The sequence below is a fragment of the Cydia pomonella genome, chromosome 7 (assembly GCF_033807575.1).
Source record: "Cydia pomonella isolate Wapato2018A chromosome 7, ilCydPomo1, whole genome shotgun sequence".
Taxonomy (NCBI): Eukaryota; Metazoa; Arthropoda; class Insecta; order Lepidoptera; family Tortricidae; genus Cydia; species Cydia pomonella.
The window spans coordinates 4,091,899-4,111,536 of NC_084709.1; the positions used below are offsets into that span (position 1 = coordinate 4,091,899).

At 36.6% G+C, this 19,638-nt stretch overlaps 1 protein-coding gene across 1 annotated transcript in view; it reads left to right on the forward strand.

Moving 5' to 3' along the window:
• The first annotated feature begins 972 nt into the window (after nucleotides 1–972).
• The window catches only part of LOC133519605 (elongation of very long chain fatty acids protein AAEL008004-like), a 51,395-nt gene continuing 32,729 nt past the window's right edge, over nucleotides 973–19,638 (forward strand). Inside the window, exon 1 of the mRNA XM_061853635.1 lies at nucleotides 973–1,141. Coding sequence (XP_061709619.1) covers nucleotides 1,135–1,141 — 7 coding nt within the window. The 5' untranslated portion in view covers nucleotides 973–1,134. The remainder of the gene's footprint in view (nucleotides 1,142–19,638) is intronic.

The following is a 19,638-nucleotide window of genomic DNA, read 5'->3' on the forward strand; positions in this document are numbered from 1 at the left end:
TATTTATTGAGTGTATTTAAACAAATAGGTCAATTAGGCCCCCCGTTGTCTGTTCAGTACAATACTCAAGCCGTAGCCATTTTGGTGGTGGGCAATTAATTGAAGCTTCGATATCGGCACTAAAAATTAACATCATAGTAATGCTAATGGATAATGAATACTTTATGATATATATAATAACTCAATTATTACAGAAAACATATTTTATTAGTTGGCTAAAAACCCACACACACGCATACACTGCTTGCCCACCACCTAAATTGCTACGGCTTGAGTATCAAATTTTGTACTGAGAATAGACAACGGGGGGCCTTGGTGTTACGTGTGTATATACCTATGTACTTACTATACTCTTTGGTATGTACATAGTTATGTGATGATACATATTTAATAATATAATTATTTAATTAATTTGGTTTCATATTTTACAGTTGGTATTTTTTGATTTGCGTTTGTTTTTCACTCGGTGGCAAAATTTGTTTAACCCTCGTATCTTGAAACCCTCGCAACGCTCAAGATTACGCTTTCCAAATTACTCGCTACGCTCGTGGTTCAATTTTGGAATCTTTCGCTTGCTCGCTGTACTGTAAAACGTTGTACGATACACGAGCGAATAGGTAATTCGCAACTCGTGTCGATTTAAAACACTCCTTTCGGTCGTGTTTTAATTTATCGTCACTCGTTACGAATTTCCTATTTTTCGCACGTGTATCGTAAATAACTATTTCTCATAGGACTCCTTTGATCATACTTAGCTTATGATCAAATGGCGCTTGATTACATATTTCCATCGGTGCGCAAGCGGCGATCAAATAAGTTCTCGTAATAACCATTCTAACTTGATCTTCAGATCACAATAGCTATGCATAGTCACAGAGCGCACATACACTGGTCGTCCTAGCCTTCACTCGTGCTATGTAAGCGATAATAATATCCCCTGCGCGTGAGTTTATTAAAAGAGGCAGTAAGCGAGGTCGCTGCATTTTGATTGGATCCCGTGCGTTGATCGCTCGCTTCTGGCTGAAATTTTTTAAATATTGTTTTGTTTGTTTTCGATTTTCGGGTTTTCGGCCAGTGACTGTGTTGTGTGAGTGAGTGAATTTTTTTGGAGTGGGTTGTGACGTATTTTCAAAAATGAATGGTAAATACATTTTTATTTATTATTAAGCTACACTTGAACCGGTTTTAGGTATTAATGAAAACAAAAATGTTTTAGCAAAAAACGTGGGTAGTTGAAAATCTTGGTAGGGTAGTTACGCATTTATTATAGAATAACTAATGTTCTGGTTTTCAATAAAATACTACTGCTGAAATATTCTGGAGATAAATTGATGTGAGCTAAATGCAAACAGATTGATATGCATTTAAAAAAAGTTTTTTTGTGCACAACCAAAATGCGATTTCTATTTGTATAGTACCTATTTACTAAAGCAATAAATCAAACTTTTTTAATGTATAGACACGTAATGTTACTTATATAAACAAAGGAAATAATACCAACCTTATAATATACCTAATTGAGCGTAAAATCTGACACACCTCCGCCCTTAAGAGGCAACAGGAGTGGTCATTTCTCCATACAAACGTACTTGACTGTTTCCTCCGTGGGTTTTGAAGCTAAAGCAATGATTTTTTCAACACAAATTATTAATATTAATATCTGTGTCGGACTGTTTTGCTTTTTTGATATTTTTGTTTCTTAAGGCGCTAGTGCACTTCAAATATTCGCAAAAACGGTCTAATTTACTAGGCCGCAAAGAGAAGCATGGTGTTCAAAAATCATATCAATTAGCCTTAAAATCAAAGCAGTCCAACACAGATAATTTCATTACCATTTTGATAAGTAACACTGCAAAACTTAGGTTTTACGGAAAAAAAAATCAATTCATTTTAAGTGATAGTTTTACCCATAACATTTACTGTTTATATACATTCAATAACCGTCTTTTGGCCTCAGAAATGTGTGGTTAAAATCTTTCTCCGTGAGCACGTTGTATAAGTATAAAATTAAGTATAAAAAAATAAAAAAATAAATAAATAAATAAAAAGTATCCGGTATTTTCTTTAATTACTAGCTTTTTATAATAGTGTCCACTTGAACATACAATTTCTTTAAGTGTTGCTATAAACATTTTGAATGATTTTTTGGAAAAGAAAAGGTCTAATAAAAGGACAAAAACAACTCAACCTAAAGATGGTAAAAGGTACAGTCGTCATCAGATATATCGGAGCGGCCAAGGTGCTCACAAATATCTGAATACGCATCTAATGCCTTGACACAGGCGTGTGCAGATATTTGTGAGCGCCTCGGCCGCTCCCATATATCTGATGGCGACTGTACCTAAATACATACACTTACATTACAAGGACTCATAGCAATGATTTTTTACAGTCGCAAACATTTTGTACCAAGCACAAGTTTGAACCTTAAGCTTTGAGTAGTAAGGTCGATAATTTAACCTATTATTTTGTTGAAAACATGTAATTTTCATTGTAATAAAAATGGCAGTTGTGTTACCGGACTCAAACTGGATTACTGCAGGAATGAGACCTTTTTTATTTTACTCTAGTGCATTGACTTCAATTGCTTGCCTGTTTTATTATGTGTATGGAGTATGGAGGAGTTAATGCTAGTATACAAAATGTAACAAAAATAGTGTTCAGTACCCCCAGTGTAAATTTATTCGATAGCGTGACGTGACGTACGCGTTTACGTTAAATCTCATTTTGTATAGGATTTTCAGTTTCTAAATCCCATTCAAAATGAGACTTAACGCAAACGGGTACGTCACGTCACGCTATCGAATAAATTTACACTAGGGGTTCTGATTAGAAAAAAAATAAAAGAAAACAATTTTTGACGCGAAAAATTTTTGGTCTTTGTATGGAAGTTTGGCCGACTTAGACAACCTGCACCATGGAAAAAATGAAATCGTGTTAGTAAAATTTTTCTTCTACTTTTTCTAATCAGGATACGATATCGAATATGCCCTTAAAGGGACCACCACTATTTTTGATACTATTTAGGTATCGGCAAGATAGTTGAGGTGAATGATTACACCACACAGCTATACAGAGGACTAATCGCAAACACAGTATTGAATGAATGAATGAGACTTACGCAGAGGCTTGCGTGAGCGAATAACTCGCGAACGCGAAGCGGCGCGGCGCGACGCGGGTGAATCAATCCTTTGATGCCTAATGGAAGTGTCGTACGTGGACGATCTCGTTGCGAACGTAAATGCCGTGGGCCACCGCGCCGCTTCGCGATTTAAACGCACGATATTAAGCTTAATTAGCTAATAAAACCTTGAAGATTTATTTTGATCTATCTTGCAGTGACTGTTTAACTATCGGTACGAAAAAAGAACACTAATTTCAAAATCTAACTGTCATTACATGATTTTGTATTTGTGTGCGTGACTTCAAATCTATTGCTGACAACATCATCATCATTTAAGAGCATGGCTCTTGTCGGTGGAATATACGCCAGAGGGCCTACCGCGAACCACGTTCGACGTGTTGCATCCCTTTCACACTTACGTACTAATTTACAAGTGCGATAGAGAGGCAACACGTTGAACGTGGTTCGCGGTAGTCGCCAGTTTTCGAGGTCCTCGGCCAAGTTCTTTAGTTCCCTGTAAGACACGATATTTGCTTTTCCTTTCAGTTGCTGCGTGTAGCTTTCTCGTGGTTTTCCTCTTCCTCTTCTACCTTCGATCTTGCCTTCCAAAATAGTTTTGAAGAAAGTGTCGTGTCTTATCAAGTGACCTATCATTTTTCCTCGTCTATTCTCTATGGTCCTCAGTAGGTTTCTCCTCTCTCCAACGATTCGCAGCACTTCCTCGTTCGTTTTTTTCTCAGACCAACTTATTCTCTCCATTCTTCCCCACAACCACATCTCAAAAGCATCTAATCGTTTCCTATCCTTCTGTCTGTATTACACCCATACAAAGCGATACCGACACCTATACCGAAATAATCAATGGTATCTTTCCATCACAGAAGGGTCCGTATGCTTCCAGTGCAATAAGGTCCGTTTTATGTGAAATTCCAACAAAAATGCTGATAGAAACGTCCTTATTGCACATGAAGTATAAGGATCCTTCTGTGATGGATGGCCACGATTATTTAAGGAATATAACACTAAATTCTCAATCTCATTTTACCTATAGTTTATTAGTTTGAAATTCCTCTAACACTATTTTATAAGTTAAATATCCACGACCAGTTTGGCCTAGTGGGTAGTGACCCTGCCTACGAAGCCGGTGGTCCCGGGTTCAAATCCTGGTAAGGGCATTTATTCGTGTGATGAGCATGGATATTTGTTCCTGAGTCATGGGTGTTTTCTATGTATTTAAGTTTATATATATTATATATATCGTTGTCTAAGTACCCTCAACACAAGCCTTATTGAGCTTACTGTGGGACTTAGTCAATTTGTGTAATAATATCCTATAATATTTATTTATTTATTTAAATATAAATTGAGGCCTACCTCAAGATTGCTAATTAAATGTATGGCAGCCGTATTGCGATCCAAAAATGCGCCACGACTTTTAAAAACTCCGTTTTCTGAACCTTAAGTATTATACGTTCTCATCTTCTCATCTTCTCATTCTCATACCATAGTTTTAATATCATCACTGCATCGACCGATAAAAAGTTTTAACTACGGAATCTTAAAAAAAATCATGCACTCTAACGCCTTGACAACAGAGACTTCTTTATTGATTGATATATCTGATGGCGACTGTACATTTACACACACACGTGTACACTTATGCAGATTCATACAAAAAGACAATATCATATTTTATTTATGATGAAAAAAGGATACATTTTGAATAAAATTAAATTACGACTACTTATAAAATAAAACTACTAAAATTAAACCTACCTAGAAAAAATAAAGATACCTAAAACAGACCCTGGACCTATTTTGGACCCGGGTATGTCCTTAAACTACGTCCACAAGAGAGGTATGGGCATTGTGAATGTCATCTCGCTCTGTGTGGTAGGGCACAGCACAGCGGATGTCATTCCAGATCTAGAGCAGAGCCCAACTGGGGAAGTACCTCCACCTTACAGAAAATCGCAGCCAAATAACGCTAGACCCTACTCATAGTGTTGTGTTCCTGGCGGTGAGTAAGGTTGCCAGAGCTCAACGAGGGTGGGAGGGGGTTAAGGTCGGCAACGCGCATGTAACTCCTCTGGAGTTGCAGGCGTACATAGGCTACGGATACTGCTTACCATCAGGCAGGCCGTATGCCTGTTTGCCACCGACGTAGTTTAAAAAAAAAACCCTGGCCTCTTGGGAGGGTGCCCATCACGCAGGCAGCATTCGGCAAGCCTTTGCGCGAGAAAACTGCCTGCGCGAGGGTCTCCCGTTGCCTCCCTCAATCGCTTTCCAAGCTCCCTGTGGAGCCCACGCGCACCTTTGCCCCACGGACCAAGTGTCTCGACATCAAAAGCTACGAATTCGTAGTTGGTGCCGAGACAGCTATAAATATATACATGTATATCCACCGAAACGTCCGAGACGTATCTTCGCTTTTATTTCTACTGGTGGGTAAATAGGGGATGTCAGAAAAAATGATACTATTTATGGTTATTTTGAAAAATAAAACTATTTTTGTGTTTTTTCGACTAAGAATCACTAGGACTATTAATTAAAACAAAGGTCAGTATCCCCAGTTTTTCATAAAAATTTTTGGTGTCCGTTTTGTGCCGGTTCATACAAAATGTATGTGAAAATGCGTCACAAAACTGTTTTTTGGGACACTTTTTATTTTTATTTTTAGTTGATAATTCTCGTGATTAGGAAAAACACTAAAGTTGATGGTTTTTCGAATAAAAAGTAAATGGCACAATTTTTAAGTTGAAACGGCCAACTAGGTAAAATTAGATGTGGACTCGTTCCGGACGGTTCCGTAGCTTATACCTATAGTTTTGGTGATTTCGCCATAAGATAATTTTAGACAAATTCATTTACCACGAAATATATGGCAACATAACCATAAAGCACCATCTAGTTCTGCCTGTCAAAAACTCTTCAAAATCAATAGTAAAATTATCGAATTTCTGCCAAGGACTGCACTTATCCAAAAAAAGTAATAATATGCGTCGTTATATAAACTACTTACAAATCAAGACGCGATCTTTTAAACTTAACGATACAACAATGCAGCTATTATCAACCAAGGCCAGTAATATAATTTGATAATGGGAATGGGCAGGTTTTCCTGTAAACTGTACTGTTATACAATGTGGGCCCTGTAACACGAGCAAATAATTAAAACGTAAATAATATAAACGTACTCCTCAAATGCTAAAGCTTTTGTTTAACAATGTATAACAATTGGAAGTTTTTAGACTTCCTATTTTTCATACAAATTAATTATTAAAATGTACTATTAATATAACTAATAATAATGTACGCTATGATCATTGTGATTGACGTTGCTTGTAACGCTTTATATGTATATAACAAAATGAAGTCCGAACCAGCCTTTCATTTTAAAATGCTGCCTACTGTCTCTTGTGACTCGCTAGTCTGTAGTGCGTTTTTTGGTCAGTAAGGGAAGCTAAGAGATGGCGCTGGCGGGACGATTTTGATGCATTTTATCTGGATCGGCGGGAAAATAGAAACTACAGAATCGAGTGGAGGCAACGAGGGGAGGCCCCTGTTCAGCAATGGGACTAAATTAGGCTAACAAAAAAAGTAATACATATTTTACAAATCCAAAATCATATCTTTAATTATTTATCAGAATATAGATCTTTACTCATGTTCACTGCAGCTTTTTCTAGAACATATATACCTACATCGTGCGTCAACTGGCGACTAGTATGAATAGTTGAATATTTAATTGCTGTTATAATTGATGGAAAACATAAACGGTAACAGCCAATGAGAAGAGTTTATTATTACACAGCTATGCCACTAACAAGACAATATACCTTTAGCTGTGTCAACCTACGAATAAAACAAATTGACTACATTTTTTTTTCATTGCAAGTTTGAGAAAAGCACCTTACAAATCTCGCCGAGAAACGGGGTTGCCGACCGCGTATCCCTATTCGGCCTCGCTGCGTTCGGTCGATATCTACTTGGCCTGCAACCCTTCATTTCCCGGCCTCTATAGTAATATACTGTTACCAAAGTCTTGTAAATAAAGAACTGACAGCTTCTATAACGCCCCGAGAATAGGTTGTAAATGACATTAAATATTATTGAATTGTATGGTTTGTTTGGAAGCGGCTTTTTGTCAGCGGGTTCGTGTGACGTAACAGTGACAAACAATTTGATACAACCGGCACTTACAGTTGCATTCAATTTTATTTCATAGCAGTAATGTAACTGTAATGTATATATTACAATTACATAGGTTTCTGCGCACGTTACGCACGTATTATTTCGCTATATATTTTATTACCTACTATCATACAATTATTTAAGTATATGGCCTTGAAAATGTAGAAAGCGCCTTCGACAGATAATTATTTTTCGGTATTTCTTTACTTTAAAATTTCTTACTAGCTTTTGGTACACCAGCGGTGGCAGCATGGTTCCATTTTTGTCACTTGTCACTATGCCCGCCACTGTTGCTCTTACATACTTGTTAGAACGTGACAGACATGGTGACAAATGATAAAGAGCCGACCATCAGCCCTACTGGTCTACGGAGGTTCTCCGTATATAGTTACAAAGCCATCTCTCACTCTCTCTTCTTTCTCACTCTTATTGAGCGTAAGGGTGAGCCAGGTGCCCCATATTGCGGATATAATTTATAACAAAAAAAGTTATCGATGAATCCGATTACAAAATAAAATTGCGCATTTTAGAAGCAATTTTCATATTTTTAGCTTTTGTGCAAAATGATTACAAATTTTGAAGGTTGTTTTCTATTGAGCGAAATTTAGAAAATTAGATTTAGAATCGATGAAGTTACTAGAGAAATATCATATTTTTTATTCATGGCATTGGCAACCGTATTATGATCGAAAAAAGCACTACGATTTTTCAAAAACTCTGCTGAATGAACCAACTGCATCTTAACCAATCCTATAGCTCGTTTATTATTTTAAGAATTATAAAAAATCTAAGATATTTTGACGTGTCTTACTGAAAAACATTTGAAAGAGTGTCACGGTATATAACTATGTAACAATTAAAAATCATATAATCAGGACGGCATTTTCAGGGGCCCATCTAGTGGGCGGCGAGTCACCGCCTGCCTCGATAACTAGTGAAAACATTGTTATGGCAGGTGTCCGGACGTCTTTGCAATAACCCAGTCTCATTGTCCTCCCAAACTTCAATCCATAGACCGTTATACTGTTCACTTTACTACAATAGTCCCAATGCCTGTTGCGACCGGTTCATTGGTGTCTATTGTTGCGCCCGTGAACGGGTTCCAGCAGGCGTTCTACATGACATTAAAGCTCTCCAAGAGGCCTCTACGTGTTGGATCTATATCCCCATGCAAGCCTATCAAAAGACCGGGATTTATAGGCCCGTGAAATCCAAGGAGATATAATAATAATAATAATAATAATAATAACAATTAAAAATCATATAATAATATTGTGGCGAGCTGACGGTGAGTGGCGACACCGCGGACCCCTATTCCAGAGGGTCCTTTTATTTGGCCCTCGCCTCTGCGCTTGCCTTCACCGGCCGGCCAGAGTGGAGTCGCAAGAGCGGGACCTATGCTCCAGGTTGGAAGTGTAAAATGTCATAACGCCGGCGGCCTGCTGAACGGATTACCGGGATCTGGCTGCCGCAGACTCACCTCTCGACAACCTCACAGCCGCTCCAAAGTGTTGCCCTATTGTCGCACTGTGCGTGCGGCCGTTGTGGGGCCCACTCAATGAGTTGGCGAGTCACCACCTGTCTTAAACAATTCCGAGACTGATTGTCACGGCAGGTGTCCGTTAGTCTCCTCCCATAGCCCATTATCCAGTCCATCCAACTTTCAAATCAATAGCCTTATGACCTTAGATCCCATCGCAGCACAAAAGTGCTGCACTGCAATAGTCTTTGCACCTGGCGGGGACCATCTCCGGATGTATCATGTTGTGCGCTCGGGGATGGTATCTGCCACGTGTATCCCTTGCTTTTAGATTAATTTGTCTTAAAGGGCCTCTGCGCTGTTGGCTTCGGCCCCACGCATGCCTCCCAAAGGTCCGGGACCCCATGGTCCCGAGATATGGTAAGACAGACAAATAATAATAATAATAATGCTGGTCACAGGCCTCCTCTCATGTGCGAGAGGGCTCGGGCTATAGTCCCCACGCTAGCCCAATGCGGATTGGGGACTTCACATACACCTTTGAATTTCTTCGCAGATGTATGCAGGTTTCCTCACGATGTTTTCCTGAAAAATCATATACTGGATCGTAAATTTTAATTATTTTTCCTACATAAGTAATAGTTATTGATTTTTAAAAAGCATTTTTCAATAATAGTACATTACCAAAGAGGCCGGAAAACGAAGGGTTGCAGGCCAAATAGATATAGACCGGATAGGAATACGCGGCCGGCAACCCCATTTCTCGCCGAGATTTGTAGGTGTAGTGGTTTTCTCAAACATATCGTCTTTACTCATCAAAATTCAAAAATTCAAATTTATCGAGAAGGTAACTTACTTTCTATGCATCACGCTCGTACCTACTCGCATATCGCCCGAGATGTATAGAAAGTAAATTACGTAAATTAGAATTATATGTTAACCAATTATCAAAACATTTATTATTAATCAAATGACTGTAATTAGAATTGTTATTATCAGTTTCTTTACCACGTCGTTAACCTGGTACGTTGTATCAGTATGAATTAATTTTTTACCCTCCTTCGCGGTAACTGTCCCGCGTACTGTGGTGCCTTGTGTGTGTGTGTGGACTTGCCTCAATATACGATGTTCGTGTACATGTTAGTTACATCCATATACGACACTTTATTTCCAAAACGAATACGAAATTCAGCATGAAATTTCAGTGGAATTTAAATATTGGTACCTATATGTAAAAACGTAAATCATAAAAATGTCACTTGCTTCAGTATACTTAGGAGGTATCGATTTCATTGCAACTTGAGAAAAAAAAAACATTACAAGATTGTTTACCTTTTTCTTGTGCTAAAAAACTAACTATAGCCTTGGAAAAGTTAGATGTCGATGAGAGGTCGGGTCTAACTGGATGGAATATTTTTTTCATTGCGTAGTTATTTTTAGTTTTTGATTGTGTATTTACTTTTTTTATAATAATGTATAATATTTTCAAAAAATTGCATTAAACAAGGTTAACACATGAAAAGAAGTACTTTATTCGTAAACTTTAACATATAAAATAGTAAGAATAATAAATACGTGCGTTCCAGGTTTAGCCAGCTAACTCGGAGTTAACCATTTACATATACAGGGTGAAAATGGTGCATGTAGCCCTCAAATACATAGAAAACATTCATAACTCGGAATAAATATTCGAGATAAACACACAAATAAAATGCCCTGACCAGGATTCGACCCTGGGACCTCCAGCTTTATAGTCAGTGTCACAGCCGACTAGTTTAGATGATTCATAAAAATAGAAAATGCTAGCGCTGATCATTCGATGGGCCCATCAAGTGTAAAAAACCAGTCAAGTGAGAGTCGGACTCGCCCACTCGAGGGTTCCGTACAAATGTAACTTTTTTGTATTTATTTTTTTACAAATTTATTGTATTCAGATTTTTCCCTGTAATTGTAGTGTAAGGCGATATTACTTGCAAAATTTCATAGTTCTAGGTCAACAGGAAGTACCGTATAAATGATGTTTCCTTAAGAGTGTCAAAATATACGTTTATTGCGGCATAATTGGTCATATCTTATTTTTTCGTTAAGTTAGAAGTTTAATATTTTCACAGCTTCAAGGGACTGTAGATAGACCTGATATATGGTTTTAATTTCAACTCGATACCTTCACGTATTCCCGAAATAAAGGGTCTTGACAGACAGACAGACGGACGGACAAAAAAGTAATCCTATAAGGGTTTTTCCTCTAAAGGAACCACCACTAATGGTACGGAACTAAAAATCATGGCAGATTGCAGATAAAACATAAAAAATAAAGCAAACATATATTGTATACAACCCTTAACGTCCTTGAATTGTGTCACACACATATGTTATAAGTACGACAACTCTAGAACGGTTTATCTAAAAATATCTTCGTTTTCTTCCACTGTTTATAGGTTTTTTATTTTTTTGTTCGCTACCTTGTTCATAATGTTTATTTGTAACGCAAATTATGCGTTCCTCTATTTACGTCACAAACATTTAATTCTAAAATAATCTAGGACTATTTGTTTATAAACATCGAACTTAAGATTTTACTAGTAAATATAAATAAAACGCTTTTAATTTGGATAAAAAATAAAAACATATATTTTTTAATAATTTTTAAATATTTTCATTTGATTCCCTTTTTTTTAAAGAAAGGAACGTATAATATTTATTAATTATTTTCCAATTTGAAAAAATCGGTTTTTCTATCCAGATGTTGTAGGTTCGAACCCCGACTAGTACCGATTTTTTTTCGGGACATAAAGACAAAAACGATACGACCTTCAAGCCTTCAAGAAAATAGCGTACTCCCATCTTATGTGCCGGCAACGCGCTTACAAACCCTCTGGTGTTGTAGGCGTCTATGGGCGACGGTAATCGCATACCATTAGGCGATTCGTCTGCTTATTTTCCTCCTATATCATTAAAAACCTTACAAATGCGAGTTGGCCACCGAGGGTTCTGTACTTTTTGGAATTTGTTGTTATAGCGGAAACAGAAATACATCATCTGTGAAAATTTCAACTGACTAACTATCACGGTTCATGATACACAGCCTATTAGTGACAGACGGACAGACGGACGGACAGTGGAGTCTTAGCAATAGGGTCCTGTTTTAGCCTTTGGGTACGGAACCCTAAAAAGAATATGATATTCGCTTACCAGTTGAACGGTAGTGAGGTGGCTTCTTCCAGATATTTCCAGTAAACGAAATCAATACAGCCCATAATATGGGCATTAAATAAATAAAAAATAAATATAATAAAATTAAAATAATTTATTTCAGGTATACCAACCCACAAGACATAGATTAAATAACAAATTTAGCAGCTACAAACATAATAAATGATCACAAAAATAAATTAATTTAAATAATTATTAGCGGCACTAGGTAGAAATTTTTTCCCAGTGTTTTGTCATGGGGCAGTTCAAGCGCTCAGCGAACATGCTCAGGATGGTGTTGGGGCTGCCGCGTACTTTGTTCAGCAGTGACGCTACTCTCTTCCTTCTGACGGCGTGAAAGCCATCAGTGCGCGCCTCTGCGAACATAGCCGACGCACTGCAACGTCGCGGCAGCTTCATCAGCATCCTGAATATGTTATTATATAGAACTCTGAGCGTATTGTATGACTCACCCGCAGGCTGCTGGTGTAGAAGGTTTGGCAATAAGCCCTAAATAATGTGATTAATTCCGCCTTTTGTACTATAACGTTTTCTTTTGTGCAATAAAGATGAAAGAAAATAAAATAAATGAATAATTTTAAATTATTTTCCGTCTTGGTTGGAAAGTCACAGAGCAGTCGTTCTCGTAAAAACTAAAATAGTGCCAGTACCAATCTTGGGATTAGGTTTCCAGAATGGACGCCTGGCTTTAGATTCGACCAGGAACGCGCTGAGGTGACTATAATTTTTTACAGTACATATGGTGGTACTTTACCGCACTAGTGCGAAAATTAGCATATTACGTTACTGTGTCCAACATTTAAAGGGCCATATGTACTGTAAAACGTTGTACGATACATGTGCGCATAGGTAATTCGCAACTCGTGTCGATTTAAAACACTCCCTTCGGTCGTGTTTTAATTTATCGCCACTCGTTTCGAATTTCCTATTTTTCGCACTTGTATCGCAAAGTACTATTATGGTGCAGTAAAATACATAAAAATACCTTTTATTTTATAAGCACATGATATTGCACAGATTAGGTTAAACGCTTCAACAATGTACCTGAATAATAAATTCAAAATGTAACAAGTCAATAACAACTGTATTCAAAATACAACTATATGACATAGAGAATAAGGTTTATTTTCAACCGATCAAACTATGTAAACAAAGTTATAGAGGATAAACATCAAGCATGCTTGAATTAATGTATGTGCGTCACTTTACCACAATCGTATTATCTTATACCTTTAAACGAGCAATTCTTGTATATATATATATATATATATATATATATATATATATTTCCGGGATCTCGGAAACGGCTCTAACGATTTTGCTGAAATTTGGTATATGGGGGTTTTTGGGGGTAAACAATTGATCTAGATTAGTCTTATGTTTGGGAAAACGCGTGTTTTCGAGTTTTCATGCGTTTTTCTTTCGACGCAGAATATGGTCGCTAATTTCGTGATACCGGCCACTGTCAGTCTGGTCCAGCGGGTTAAGACGCGGACTGCTAAACGAGTGTTACGGGTTCGAATCTCGCCCGGTGACTAACTTTTGTTTTTTTTTTTATATGTTCAAGTTTATATATAATTTTTAAATTTTTATTGTTTTAGACAAGTTTAATTTAGTAAAAAATGTAGTTAAGATTGTCACCTATACACCACCATATTACAATAAATAGTTATAACCGAGCTAAGCTCGGTCGCCCAGGTACTGTGATATAACTTGAGTTATCTTAATATTAGCATAACAAACATATCGTCGGTTAACAACCAAAATCATTACTCATTAGAGACCAGCGGTGGCAGCATGGTTCCATTTTTAGGGTTCCGTACCCAAAGGCTCAAATGGGACCCTATTACTCAGACTTCGCTGTCCGTCCGTCCGTCTGTCACCAGGCTGTATCTCATGAACCGTGATAGCTAGACGGTTGAAATTTTCACAGATGATGTATTTCTGTTGCCGCTATAACAACAAATACTAAAAACAGAATAAAATATGTATTGGAGCCCCCTCATACAACAAAGCCCCTTGATATATTTCGAATTTTTAATTATTTAAATAATAATAATAAAATGCTTTATTGCACATAGTATGAAACGGTATAAATATGTAGGTAACAACATGCGGACTTATCGCTAAACAGCGATAACCGTTTCTCTTTTTTTGTTTTTCTCTTTTTACTTATTATAAGAGTTAGGAGTATTTAAAAAATTGTATGAAATCTGTTTTTCGCACCTGGTTTTTACAATCATCAAAAACTCAAAAAAAGTTAAAGGTAGGGGCCTAGCTATGGTTATTATACATCAAATTATAGAAAAATATTTTTCATTATGTCAATATCCAGAGAGGAAAATGGGGACTACGTTTGTATGGAAAATAAATAAATAAAAAGCATTTATTTCGGACAAGATCCATATGCCTATACAAAAACACAAAACAACAAACAATCTAAATATTTCCATATAAATTACATAAAATTAAATTAAAAATACGGATAAAATTAAATTAACATTATTCATTACGTTAAATCAAAATTATCAATTAAATTACATTAAAATTATCAATTAAATTAAATTAAAATTATCAATTAAATTATATTAAACTAATTACTTGTCGCAGTGGGCATGTAATTAGCGCATGAAAAGCAGACCCCTTTCGTCTTACCATTTTTGATGGTTTTGATAGTATTGGTGATTGGCGCGCATCTCGGGACTTTCACTTCATTTCGCATGCACCAATCAGCGCCAGTGATCTTCAAGGTCATATCAAAATAATATCAAAACCGTAACAAGTTCTTAATCTGAATCGGGCGCTAATAATATTGTGTTATACTTAAGTGATCTAAACATTTGAATTATAATCGTTGGTTAACAACCACAATCATTAGCGACCGGAACATAGGTGACTTTTAATTATCATGGAACTTTTTAAAGGCCTCCTAACCTAGTTGGTAGTGACCTAGTGACCCTGAAGCAGGAGGTCCGGGTTCAAATCCTGGTAGGTGCAATTTTTTAATACCACGTCGGTGGCAAACAAGCATACGGCTCGCCTGATGGTAAGCGGACTCCGTAGCCTATGGACGTCGGCAACTCCAGAGGAGTTACATGCGCGTTGCTGAGCCTAACACTCCGCACCCTCGTTGAGCTCTGGCAACCTTACTCATCGGCAGGAACACAACACTTTGAGTAGGGTCTAGTGTTATTTGGCTGCTGTTTTCTGCAAGGTGGAGGTTTGTGTGTTTTATTTTTTGTGTGTTTATCACAAATATTTGTGTGTTTATGCCCATAGAAGTGGTGATGTCATTTATTTATATATTTAAACTTTACTGCACGATATAAAATTGTACAAATGGCGGACTTAATGTCTTAAGACATTTTCTACCAGTCAACCATTGGGTTAAACAGAAACTTGACATCACCATTCATCATCATTTGTCATTCTAACGAAGTAAGATTTAACTGGAGATCTATTCGAAACCAAAAAAAAATCTTAACACTAAGCTGCTAAGCGGCTAAGATGGTCGGCTCTTTATCATATGTCACCATGGCTGTCACGTTCTAACAATATGTAAGCACGAAAGTGATAGGTATAGTGACAAGTGATAAAAATGGAACCATGCTGCCAACCCAGATTTGTAATTGATATGATATAAATTACGTTTTGGAACACGCGAGTGCGAGTCATTTTATATGGAATCATGTGCGTTTCTTGAAAAAAATGCCACTTACATAAATTTTGTATTTTTTTATAAATTTTGTGTTATGTCCACTCAGAATCACGAGCTCTTTCGATTTTGATGAAATGAAAAAATGTCCCAGAGTTTTTTTTCCTATTTCGTTGCCATTTTCCCATATATTTTGTGTAGTGATAACAAAAAGGAAAGTTTGAAAAATATATGGAAAAGTTTGAAAAAGGTCTCGCAATCCTGACTAGAAATAACACAAAAGTGGCAAAAAAGTAGCATAAAAAAGGAACGCTCTCATATCAGATTTATTTATTTATTTATTTAAACTTTATTGCACAATACATGAAGAGTACAAATGGCGGACTTAATGCCAGAAGGCATTCTCTACCAGTCAACCAAGAGCCAAACCGAAAGATCCTAATTGGTGCAGGGTCAGAATACAGAGTAAAATGACAAAAAAAATCATAAAATTGTATGAAATTATACGTTTATAAATAATACAGTACCCCTAGTGTAACTTTGATCGACATCATAACGTGACGAACGCGTTTGCGTTAAGTGTCATTTTGTATAGGATTTTGAGTTTCCAAAACGTCCCGCTTGGCGCGCTCTTTCGAAATTCAATACAAAATGAGACTAAACGCAAACGCGTACGTCACGTTTGGAAATCGAATTTATTTACACTAGGGGTACAGTTTGTAATTTATAGTTTCGAATTGGCCTATAGGTATTGCTTAACCTTGAGTTACTGTCACTAGTTTTTTTTTTCAATCCGATTCCGCATTTTATGAGAAAACATATAAACCGTAGGTAACTTTAGTATTCATTTGCGGTAAGTGCAAGGTTATCTGGTTTGCGTAAACTCTCATTTCCTTCTAAATATTTTATTTGTAAACAATGACCAAACAATGACAAAGAATAGTTATTTGTTTTACAACGGGGGAAAGATGTTGATACCCGAGCTTGCGAAAGATTCCAAAATTGAATTATGTTCGAGAAGTGGAATTTTGACCGTTGCGAGGGTTTCAAGGTACGAGGATTAAACAAACTTACCGAGTGAAATACAAAAAATTTCACCACACCAACGGGAGGAAAAAGTATGAAATACCAAAACAATTAGACCATTTAAAATCCAAATTAACGTAATAAATAACGTATCATTCAAAATCATCATTTAAAAGTCAATTCTACCTAAGGAAACAACTAAAAATTTCTATCTGATTACTTTGCCCCACATGTGGATAAAATGCAACTTTCTCATTAGTTTTTGAACAATCAAAAGGGCCTTTACCAATTGGTGTTACTTATATAAACTGTTTGGTGGTTATTGAATGAACTAGAGGAATTGAGACTCACTTTATACTTTAACAAAATGAACAGGTTTGACTTTTAACATGTTTAGAATGTGATATAAAAAGAAATGTGTTTTGAGGATAAAAATAATCCTATGTTAAGAATATTTCTGGAAGTGTTATGGAAGTTTCCGAACGGTCGCCGAGTTGTCATGTTGACTCTGAGACCAGTTGATTTCAAATATTGAAAATTAATTATATTTTTAAATATTTAGTGATTTTTAATAGATTTAAGTAATAAAGTAACATTGATTATATAATTTTTGCGCAATTGACAATGATAAATCGAGTATTTACCTATCAACGAGTGATCGCCGTTGGAATTTAGTGTTTGAAACCATATTGAAACCGGGAGAGTATTTTGTTCTATTTTTCTGTTGCTACCCTGTTATTATAATATTATTCCATTTATTACTTAGTATTACATGTATGGAAAGCTCATTGTACAGCCGTGAGCAACGTCAAACCCACTAATTCATCGGCTCAGTGCAGTTTCTCTTTGATTGACGAACAAAAAGTAAAAGTTGAGACAAGTCACATTCGTCACATACACTGCCCAATACTGACATACTGCACATATCATTCATACCTTCTGGCTTGGCACTACGGAAGACCAGCGCAGCTTTACAGCTGGGATTATTTTGAGTGGTCTCTTCGTAATGCACACTGTTCTGTTTTGTTAATCGACTTCAAGATTTCAAAAGGCGGAGGTTCTCAATTCGGTTGTATATTTTTTTATGTTTAACAGTCCATAGCTCCGTCATTTCTGGACTGATTTAAAAGATTCTTTTTATGATTGAAAGCACAAAGAGATTGGTTCCATTTTAGAGATTGGTTGATTGGTTCAGTTTTGATGATGGGATCCATGGGGAATCGAGGGAACTCCTGAAATCTTAAAGGCTCACATCATATACTGATTTTTGTATTTTCATCAACAAATCAAGCATTTACATGATAAAAAACTGACATTTCATCAAATACCCGTTTTTTTTATTGGAACTGCTGATGATGATCAGATCGGAACTCTTCGTATGCGGTAAAACGGGTTTTACCATTTAAAGTTATAAAAAAATTACTCGAAAAATCATAACTACAGAATTGAAGTGTGTACTTAGATTTATCTATACATGGAAAACTTAGAGGCCTGAATCAGTCCCATTTGCCTGTACAATGAAAATGTCATCAACATCCGAGTCAAGTGAATGCAGTGGAAATGAAAGCGTTGAGACGTGTGTGTGGTGTAAAATTACAAGATAGAATTAGAAACAGTGTGATAAGGGAAAAGTGTGGCCTGAACGAAGATGTAGTGACAAAAATTGAGAAAGGTATGTTGAGATGGTTTGGACACGTGGAAAGAATGAGTGAAAGAAGGTTAACAAAGAGAGTGTATAAGGGAGAAGTAGAAGAGGGAGCTGGAAGGGGTAGACCTCGGCGGACTTTGATCAAATCGGGGAAATCCTGAAGAAAGGCCAGGTCAAGAGCACCCTAAACCGACGAGAGTGTATGAGGAATGTCATGAAAGTGAAGGAAGCGAAGGAGGTATGTCAGCATCGTAGCAAGTGGAAATCCGTGGTCTCTGTCTACCCCTTCGGGAAATAGGGGTGATTATATGTATGTATGGGTGTAATGAAAATGTTTGTTTTAAAAGAGGCATCTTTGATACGATTTTCTCTGCTATGAAAGTTAACCCACCTGTAACGGCAACTACAGAAATGAAGTCGATGTCATGAATAACCAGTTCTAAAAATAATATTATCATGTTTTTCTAATTACTGAGATAAAACAAGATGTACAATGCGTCCTCTTAAGGTAAACGCCTGCCTGATTCTCACTCCCCCAGTACGGTCACGTTTGAAAATATCAAAAAGACAAAGTGCCACAAATATGTACACTACCCTAATATATGGCCCATAAAGTTGTGTATACCTATTTTTGGCACTTCAATCGTGTTGATGTTTTCAGACGTGTCTGGTATATAATCCTCTGAATTTACGTCAATAGCAATTAGAGGTGACAGCAAGGTGTCATTCATTACAGCAAATGTATTTGTGCCTTAAAAAAAATACTATTATTATTATAGCAAAGCATATCGATCTCTAGGACGTTAACCTTACCTTATTTATTTAAGAGCCCATACAATCAAATTTATGCTATCATTTTAGCATGACATGCTTAAATTAAAAAAAAAACACATGTGCACATTAACGAACTTTTTGTTGCTAGAAATTGTAATAAGTACAAATAAATTCGAGTAAGCAGCAGTTTTGCATATAAATACACATGTACAGTCACGCATAAAAGTGTCAAAAATATGTATACACCACCTTAATATATGGATATTTTGGCACTTTGTCCGTATCGATATTTACAGACGTGACTTTACCAGTAGAAGTTTTACAAAAAATGTCCTTCATTATTATCAATATCATCATTGAATCAATGAACGGGACAGATCAAAGTGACGAGCAATACTGTGAATGTCAAGAATTTAAAACATTGAAATGACATGTAACTCCCCCTTTTAACATTCCCTCATTGTCCTGTAGGTACTAAATTCGGAGTGTTAACTGTAACCTTGTCATAACAGCTTTGATTGAGA